Source organism: Clarias gariepinus, chromosome 7 (assembly GCF_024256425.1).
Source record: "Clarias gariepinus isolate MV-2021 ecotype Netherlands chromosome 7, CGAR_prim_01v2, whole genome shotgun sequence".
Taxonomy (NCBI): domain Eukaryota; kingdom Metazoa; phylum Chordata; class Actinopteri; order Siluriformes; family Clariidae; genus Clarias; species Clarias gariepinus.
Genome location: NC_071106.1, coordinates 6,649,475 through 6,659,508, shown reverse-complemented (window position 1 = coordinate 6,659,508; position 10,034 = coordinate 6,649,475). Strand labels below are relative to the sequence as shown.

General features: G+C 36.4%; 1 protein-coding gene across 1 annotated transcript; it reads left to right on the top strand.

Moving 5' to 3' along the window:
* Positions 1–2,374: 2,374 nt before the first annotated feature.
* LOC128528174 (extracellular calcium-sensing receptor-like) lies at positions 2,375–5,286 on the top strand. Its single transcript, XM_053500929.1, has 6 exons — positions 2,375–2,463; positions 2,566–2,848; positions 2,958–3,554; positions 3,855–3,977; positions 4,153–4,276; positions 4,379–5,286. The coding sequence occupies exons 1-6, from the start codon at positions 2,375–2,377 to the stop codon at positions 5,284–5,286; spliced, it is 2,124 nt and encodes a 707-aa protein (XP_053356904.1).
* The last annotated feature ends 4,748 nt before the right edge of the window (positions 5,287–10,034 follow it).

The window sequence follows — 10,034 nt, the reverse complement described above, 5'->3', positions numbered from 1 at the left end:
AAATAAGCAAACATTAAAAAAACTATACTTTTTGTATTTGTGTATCTAAACAACCTTAAGTCTATGAAAAGCTTCAATGGCCTGTTTTTATTTTAATGTAATAAAATCAGATTCTAACTCATCCCCTTTATCTTTCAACAGTGATATTTTTTTCAGTATGGTGAGATATTGATGTGTAGGTTTTTTTTATTATTTAAATGTTTTGGATTTCATACTGGTTATGAGATAATCAGTTTTGGGAGGTGCTACCTTTCAGAATAACTAATTACATTACAAAATTACTGTCATTAAAAAGTAATCAGTTACTTTACAGAATTACGTTCTGAGAAAAATAACTAGTTAGAGTACTTTTTCATTGCAGAAAATGAAAAGTGATTCCTCATGCATGGTGTTTTAGTCAAGACCTTTTACTCTACATTCATGACACAGCCAAATTTGGTCCATAATCTTTAAACCTAGTACATATTCCCACAGAGGCTTCAAGTTATGACACTTCCAGTATATAGGCCTAAGTCACATACCTAAACACAGACACATACATCACTTTCAAAATAATTGCTAGGCTTTTTAAACACATATACAAGTATGAATGACTTAAATTAAAGTGCATATGTTTTTGAAGTACAAAACTGAACTACAATGCTCTAAAAATACATGCTTTTAAAATGCATACATGTACAGTAGATCTTAATAAAATAGGTTACATAGTCCTAGGTTTTCTAGTCTAAAATGTTTAAAATGTTTTTCAGACCCCATGGATTCACCCAACCATTGTTCTGTCTAGTTGACTCTTTTACTCCAAACCAGGGATTATAATGTAGAAGAAGAGGTTTTTCAAAATGTGCGTCTAATAACCGGTTTTCCTGGGGGTAAGGACAAGAATTTCCAGGCTGAAAACCAAGGGACACTGGAGAGTATTGGAGTACTGAGTCATACTGTCAATGTTCTTGATCATGGGGATTTTGTTCAAAACATCCATCTCGACACCCGACATAAGACACAACTGTCCTCTGTGTCAAATACAAAAGTCACCCTGGCGATAGATGCAGGTGAAAGTACCTCTTGTGGTGGCTCATCAGCAGTGAGAGCACGGGGAGAAGCATCTTTGTGTTGGATTTTATCACTTCGCCTGCAGTCTAAAATTACAGAATTTAGTATTCCAAATATAATGCCTTACATATTTTAAAATGTAACTAAATAACTGAGTACTTAAATTGGTTCTAATGTGCTACATTATTTGTTTCATCCAAAAGTAATCCAAGTACTCTAACACGTTTCTTTGTAATGCATTATACCCAACACTGGTGATAATTTGGTAAGTAATAATCATACACTGGTATAAAATTGTGCTGAAAATCTAGAGGTAATGTCCAAGCAACAACAATTGCAATCTTGGGAAAGTGATGTTGCAAATAAAGCAGCAAACAGAAGAGAGGTAATTGGGAATACATAAATCAGTTTTTTGCCTTAAAAGCTAAAAATGGCCCAGCACCCACTTACCTCTATGCTACAATCACACAATGCACCGCACCACATTCTGTCCGATCCTCCAGCACTGCTCACCTGATCCCACCATCTCTCAGGGATTGAGAAAGACATGCATCCAGACTCTTTTATGTTCTGGCACCTAGGTGGTGAACTGTCCAGCTAAGGCCTTGGCACTTAGTTAGTAACCTAATAACCCAGTGTAAGTACCTATCCAATGATGGAAACTTCAAAGCACTTTTTGTAAGTTGCTCTGGCTAAGAGCATCTGCCAAATGTGTAAATGTAAATTCCAATTAGACTGAATGTGAACTTATACAGACGAGCGATTTTATACAATATACTGTAAAATGTAGTCTCTGGACAACAAATTAGGTATCTGATTCCATAAAATCAAATAGGACTTTAATTTCCAAGTTCTACAGTCAAATTCTGGGGAAAAAAAAACAATTATATAAAGAAGGGACATAATTTTACAGAAATAAATTTCAACTAACTGTGCAATCCTTACAATTATTAAATCTGTAATATTATATATACAAACATATATATACATACACTAACACACACAAAATCTATACTGTGTGTGGGCATTTAATATAATAAAACATAACTTTAAGCATTATTTTCTCATCAGCATATGTCTTCTAAGGAAAAGTGAATGCAAAGAAAAGCCACACCTCTTAGGACCATCCTACAACATGCACAGTTAGCAGGTACACTGTTTATAAAATAAGGGGTGCCCATTCTTGTCCAATTTAATTTGCTGTCCAAACATGTGCACACCTAAAACAATTTATTTGTATTGTCTTTTCTGTACAAAAATCATCTTTGCATGTAAGCTTCTGGCTAAATTTGAAGTGCAAAGCATGTTGAAAGAAGGTGATATTATGATAGGTGGCATTTTCCCAGTTTATTCAAGACAGGAGAATATACTTTTTTCATTTGAAAACAAACCACCAGTGGCAGAATGTAAAGGGTAAGTTTAAAATAAATTTTAAGCTAAAATATAAGTAAAGATTAGCTCCTAACTTAATTTTCTTAACTTGTGTATTGATCCTTGAGCTAATGTTTCCCACAGTTTTGACTTAGAAGCCTTTCGGTGGACAAGAATCATGATGTTGGCTATAGATGAAATAAATCAGGATGCTCATTTGCTTCCAAACATTTCTTTGGGATATATGATTGTAAACTCTTGTTCTTCTCCCACTAATGTTTTAAGAGCTGCCTTCACTTTGATGAGCACATCAGAGCAAAATTTCTCTCATTGTCATCCACCTCCCATATTAGCTCTCATAGCTGAATCAGGATCTACTCAGTCTTTAGCTGTTGCTGGGGCAGTTGGACCATTCAAAATGCCACTGGTAATACAAATTATTATGCACATTATCTTTTAATGTACAAATGCAGCATTACAAATTACCATAACAGCATTAAAATGTTTATAATTGGCTCTTATTTGTCCCTGAACAGGTGAGTTACTTTTCAACATGTGCATGTTTGAGTGACAAGACAAAATATCCTACATTTTTCCGAACAATACCAAGTGACTATTACCAGGCAAAGGCTTTGGCTTTCCTTGTCCAATGGTTTAGGTGGACATGGATTGGAGTTATACACTCTGACAATGATTATGGACTAAATGGAATAACAGCATTCACAAAGGAAGTTGAGGCTCATGGGGTTTGTATAGCATTTATTGGCAAGATTTTGCGTACATATCCAAAAAGTAAAATCCTTGAAGCTGTTGAACTGATAAAGCGGTCAACTGTTAAAGTGATCCTTGCATTTGTGCCAGAGAAAGACATTGATCCTTTAATGAAAGAAGTGGCAAAACAAAACATCACAGGAATACAGTGGGTTGGAAGTGAAGCATGGGTAACTGCAGACAGTCTTTCCACTCCCGAAATGTTTAAATATTTTGGAGGAACAATAGGATTTGTGGTCCGAAAGATGGCCATTCCTAAACTGGCACCAGTTCTCAAAAATATCAGTCCTTATAACGATTTTGGATCATTTTTTGTTAGTGATTTCTGGGAAGCATTGATCGGCTGTAGACCTCCATCATCAGTCAATTACTTGGAAAATAATACAAAATTATGCTCAGGAACAGAAAAAGTTGATTACACAAACAAATTTTTTGATGTCACACAACTTAGAGTTTCATATAATGTCTATCAAGGAGTATATGCAATTGCACATGCTGTACATCAAAGCATATTTTGTGAAAACCCTAAAAGCAATGTCTCGGGACTGTGTCTTGATGCCTCAGAGATAACTCCTAAACTAGTGAGTTTTAATCGCATTAAAGCATTAATTTGGCATTAATTTCTATTTAAACTTAAGTATAGTTTATTTTTTGTCTAAAAGGTAACTGATCAGTTAAAGAAAGTACGTTTTGTGGATCCATTTGGGGAGGTAGTGTTCTTTGACAAGAATGGAGACCCCCCTGCTTCATATGAAGTCATAAACTGGCAGCTAAGAGAAGGAAAAGTGAAGCATATAGCTGTTGGCCATTTCAGCACCACTCCAAATGGAAAATATGTACTCATGATTAATGAAGACAACATTATCTGGAGCACAGGAAATCTGGTAACATTAATATATTATAACAAAACACAGAAATGTCTTAAATTACATAATCTAACATATGATTTTACTGTCCCAGACTCCAAAAGCTGTTTGCACAGAAATCTGTCCACAAGGCACAAGAAAAGCACGAATTAAAGGTTTACCTGTGTGCTGCTTTGACTGTATCAAATGTGCTGATGGCTCTATATCAAATATAACAGGTGATGTGACTGCTAACTGCTAGTGCTAATATAAATACATTGATACTTATCAATATCTTCCCATACTGTTTTTTTATTTTTATTTTTTTTTTACTTTAGGAGCAACTGATTGTATCATCTGTCCACAAGAGTACTGGTCTAATGAAAACAAAGACAGCTGCATCTTGAAAACAACAGAGTTTCTTTCATACACTGAAACAATGGGAATTATTCTCATGGCCCTGTCAATATTTGGTGCCTGTTTAACATTTTCCACTATGGGGGTGTTCATACACTTTAGAGACACACCAATAGTTAAAGCAAATAATTCTGAGCTAAGCTTACTTTTACTTATTTCTCTTATATTCTGCTTTCTCTGTCCACTCACATTTATTGGTGAGCTAACAGTCTGGTCCTGCATGTTGCGTCACACTGCATTTGGTATTGCCTTTGCCCTGTGTATTTCCTGTATGTTAGGAAAAACTATCGTTGTGGTAACTGCCTTCCGAGCAACATTACCTGGAAACAATATAGCAGAAAAGTTTGGACCACCTCAACAAAGAGCCATTGTGTGCTCATGCACTGCAGTTCAAATAGTTATCTGCATTCTTTGGATAAATGTTGCACCACCATTCCCAGATAAAGTCTTTGAACAACACAGTAAAAAAATCGTTTTAGAATGTAATACAGGCTCAGATGCTGCTTTTTATGCTGTACTAGGATACATTGGTCTTCTTGCTATAGTTTGTTTGTTTCTCGCCTTTTTAGCAAGAAAACTACCTGATAATTTTAATGAAGCAAAATTCATAGCGTTTAGTATGCTTATATTCTGTGCAGTTTGGATCACCTTTATTCCAGCTTATGTCAGCTCTCCTGGAAAGTATACTGTAGCTGTAGAAATATTTGCAATATTGTCTTCTGCTTTTGGCCTACTGTTATGCATTTTTGTACCAAAATGTTACATCATTTTAATCAAACCAGAGAGAAACACAAGAAAGCATATAATGGGTAAAAACTCAAAGGTTACTTAATTGAATGTTTTTCACAGTGCTGTTCCACAATTTTAACATGTAAAAAACAAATCATAAAAATTCAGTGTTTGTTTTCTCTCTCTCACTCACATACACAAACTATATAAACAAATTATACACACTATAATAATAGCTAAATTACTTTTATGAAGCTCAGCCTATTCCGATGGTCTATTTATAATGTAAATATAGATAAACATTCAACAAATATTGGAGCTACTATTCCCACTCATGCAGTATATTGTATCTATCAATTTAATAAAATTGCTGAGATAAATTATTTTCTTGCTTTATGTCCATGTTCATTAACTTTTCAAACACTTTTGACAGTCTGCATAAGAGTTCTCAGAATTGGTGTATAAATCACCATTAAATGGTAAAAAACAGTATTTCATCAGAAATTGCAAAAATTACAGGTAGTGTAGTTTGTCTTGAAGTGTGTTGGGTTGTTTCAAGCAAGTTTCTACCTAATTTAGATACTTCATTTTAGAACCCTTCCATATAAGTGACCACTACCAACCAAGGATGGCAAAGGTATTTAAATGCTTTTTCTGAGACATATAATGCCAGGAAGAAACATCTTTTAATATTGCTGTTTACACACAATTTGGGGCAGCATAACCAACTTGTAAGAAACACTTACAGAAAGATCTTTAATTATCACTTAAAGATTGTCAGTGACTCGGCTGTATGGTCATCTAGTAGATTTCACAACCTAGGTGCCACTATAGAAAACAGTCTAAATGCATGTCTTCCTCAATGCCTGAGAGATGCTGGGACAATTTGAGCAGTGCTGGAGGATGTTATGATTTGAACTAAAAGTTAAGTGGGTGCTGGACTCATTTTAGCTTCATAAGCAAGCTTCAGCTTTTTAAATATGATGCGGGCAGCTACAGGAAGCCAGTGAAGGGAACAGATAAGTGGATGGTGTTTGAGAACTTAGGAAGGTTAAAAACAAGCCATGCAGCTGCATTCTGCATTAGCTTCAGGAGATAAATAATGCACAAAGGCAGACCTGCCAAGAGTGAGTTGCAGTAGTCCAGTCCTGAAATAACTGAACAAGCACCTGAGTAGCCTATGAGGGTAAAAATGGACATTTTTTTTTTATATATTATAAGGAAGAATTTGACATCAGCAAGTAAGGTTAGCAAAGTGTGGGAAAATGAGAATTGATTGTCCATAGTTTGGGGACAGTGACTGAAGGAGTGTGCTGATTATTGTCCAGGGAGATTATAAGACCCTGACAGGGGGATGAACAACCTAGGATAAGATAAAAAAAAAATGAGATTCAGTTTTATTGAGATATCTGCCAGATGTCCTGAAATCCAAGTGGAAACCTTATAATAAAACAAATAAATAATAACCCTTAATTCAGGCAGCACTGTGGTGTAGTGGTTAGCACTGTCGCCTTGCACTTCCAGAGTCTGGGTTTGATTCCCGTCTCTGTGTGAATGGACTTTGAATGTTCTCCCCGGACTTGGTGGGTTTCCAGTCCAAAGATATGCAGGTTAGGCTGATTGGTGTTCCCAAATTGCTCGTAGTGTGTAAATGAGTGTGTGAGTGTGTGTATGTGTGTGCCTGCGATGTATTGGCACCCTGTCCAGGGTGTACCATGCCTCATAGCCTAAGCCTCCTGGGATAGGCTCCAGGTCCCTGCGACCCTGAATACAGGAAATAGCGGCATAGAATAAGAACCCTAAATTTAATCCATTCTATTTGTATAGTGCTTTGACAATGACAATTGTTAAAAGCACTATACAAATAGACTAAATTGAATTGAAACCTGAGTGTCTGAGGGAGAAAAGGAGAGAATGAGTTGCATGTCATTTACATAACAATGGTATAGAAAGCCATGTAAGGATATGACACTTACCAATAGAACTGTCAAGGATGTGACTAAACGGAAGTGAACCCAATTGCAGACAAACAGCTTTATTAACAAAAACGCACGCAAGGATCTTTCACTATGTGGCAGGAGCAGAGGGGAGAGAGGCTGTGTGAGTGAGTGAGCAGAATGAACCGGGAAATCCCCTGTGACGAGAGAGGAGGCGTGTCAGTGATGTGGGGGGATCTCCACAATCCAGAGGGCAAAACTAAACCGAAATCCAGAAACAATCAGGGTCAAAGCACAAATACAGGATACTAGAGAAAATCACAGACTGACGAGACAAGAGGCACGAGAGTAAGATACTTCAGCACTGAATGAACTTCTAAGCTTTCTTTCAAAGGCAGAGGTGGATTGCTGATGGGTTGCAGCTGTGCAAAGGTAATTGATTAGGGAGGCGGGACTTTCTTAGGTGAAATTATGCCCTGGATGTACTTGGCTGATCTGGCTAGATGTGACAAGAACAGAAATTGACCAAGTCTTGTGGGACACCAGTGGATAGTTTGCATGAAGCAAATTAACAGATTATAACTATTTTGTGCCAGACCACAGTGTATACTACATTGTGCTGCTTAATCAGCATTTATGCTACCTCGAATGTCTACTGTGACCAATCACATTATCTCTTGTGCAAGCCAGTTAATCAGGATATATGATTATTTTTAAAGTGTGAGAATCGCATCCATACGCCTGCTGATTCCAGCAAAAGACCTTGAACACAAAGTTAAAACTGTTGTGAATATGCTTTTATATAACCATAGTAATAATAGATTGTATAATATTCACATTTTACCTTATTAAAATGCATGACGGATTGAGCTGTTCTGTAAATGGTTGTCTTTCATTGTTTTTTTTTCTTTATGGTAATTAATGAACTTAATGTTTTTTAGCCATGTTGATTCCTTTCATGTTCTTGTTTCATAATGAATTTAAGCTTTAATGTAAGTTTTTTCCAAAAACAAAAAATAGATATATTCTTTTTTTTAACAACTACAGACATGTCCAGGAGGATTTAAAATTGCAATCTCTTAAAAGAAATGGCATGTCTCTTTTTACTGCACCATTACGGAAGCATTGATTTTTACTGTAACTGATTTGTCAAACAAACTGTGATGGAGCGCTAAGGAATTGAAAGATTTTTGTTGAACAGCCGGGGACGAGAATATCCAGAAGTATACATTTTATTATAAATCAGCTTTTAAAAAAAAATTATTTTCAAAAAAATTAAAATAAAAAAGCAATTACTGGGACCAGCAGTTCACATGGAATAAACTGGTTCAAAGTGGGCAACCTGGAAACCCAGAGCTACAGGCACCATAACCGAGGTCAGGCAGCAATGCCCAAGGGCACAAACGGCCTACACAGCATAGCACCCTGCAATCACACTGGTAACTCTCTCACACACACACACACACACACACACACACACACACACACACACGTGCCCGCATTTTACACACTTGAAAAAAACACCAACAGACCGTTACTTAAAGCACCTGGCTCCTGTACCAAACAAAAGAATCAGATTATATTTTTTAAAGGGGTCATACAGGCCTACATGCACTTTTTTAAGCTGTTTGGACTGAACTGTGTGTTAGGAGAGTGCGTACACAACCACTCTACGGTGATAAAGAGCCGCCCAGTGATTTTCTTTTCATTTATTAAAATAACATGCCCCTTCTGAAATCAGGCCAATCGCAAATGCCTGTCACTGTGACGCCACACCACAAGAGGCCGCTCCTACACTAGTTGATTGACACTGGTGTTTTAGCAAAGACCCGCCCCGAGTGAGAAGAAGCTGTCGGCCATTGTTTTTCGCCGCTGGAGCAAAATGTCGCCTAAGCGAGTGTGTTGTACAGTTGTTGGGTGTAATAGCGAACACAGCAGTCATCATTCACTACCGACATCTGAGCCGCTGAGGACGCAGTGGCTGAATTTAGTTTTTAAAGCTAACGTCCCCGCCAATCTACCTAAATGCGTTCATGTTTGCACTAATCATTTTTCACCAGACTGCTTTATAAACGCGGGTCAATATAAACCTGGTTTTACTAGGAAGCAGCTCCAAAAAAATGGATCTGTACTAACGCTTCATGTTCCTGTTTCATCTTCACCAGGCTCAGTGAGTAATTTCTTTTTCTATTAATCTTTGCAGATCGCCTTTTTAATAATCACGATGAATGTAGTAAACTAGGTTGAGTTTAGACTTCATGTCTTGTCAAATTTGGCAAATAAATGTTTAATTAAAATGATAATGTGTGTATTGTTTCTTTTATTCAGTTATAATATTACGTAAATGTAGCACATTTGTTTGTTAAATAATAGTATAGTTTTCAGTATCTTCTACCTTCCATTTCAATTATATCTACTCAATTATTTTACTTATTTTCACTTTGCATTAACTTCTGATTTTCATTACATTTACTAAATTTTGTCATTGAACTAAATATAGTTACTTAGGTCTACTTAATTTTTTACTGACTTGTAACTCATCAATTCATGAAGTATATTTTACAGGATTTTAAATTCATGAAGCATATTTTACATGATTTTGCAACTTTTATATTTACTCAATATATTGAAGTGCAAAAATGTTTCACCAAAAAAATTGAGTACAGCACAGTTTTATTTTTTAGAGTATACGTGAATACCACAGGAGAAATATTGATATAACATGTGAATCCCAACTAACGCACACACCGCGGCTGACATTCTTACCTGCAAAGGGGCAATCTCAGCCAAATACCTGCACAGAACTTTAAGATGCCGTTCTGGATATAACAAGATACAACGCCGAAACCAAGGGGGCAGGAATCGTAACCCCAGGTCGCCTTAACAACCGGCTTACAGTATATAGTGCTATGCT

Coding starts and splice junctions, on each gene's coding strand:
- LOC128528174 (XM_053500929.1), top strand. CDS start 2,375: ATGATAGGTGGCATTTTCCCAGTTTATTCAAGACAGGAGAATATACTT. Junction 2,849..2,957: donor GACCATTCAAAATGCCACTG/GTAATACAAATT, acceptor GTCCCTGAACAG/GTGAGTTACTTTTCAACATG. Junction 3,978..4,152: donor GGCAGCTAAGAGAAGGAAAA/GTGAAGCATATA, acceptor TTACTGTCCCAG/ACTCCAAAAGCTGTTTGCAC.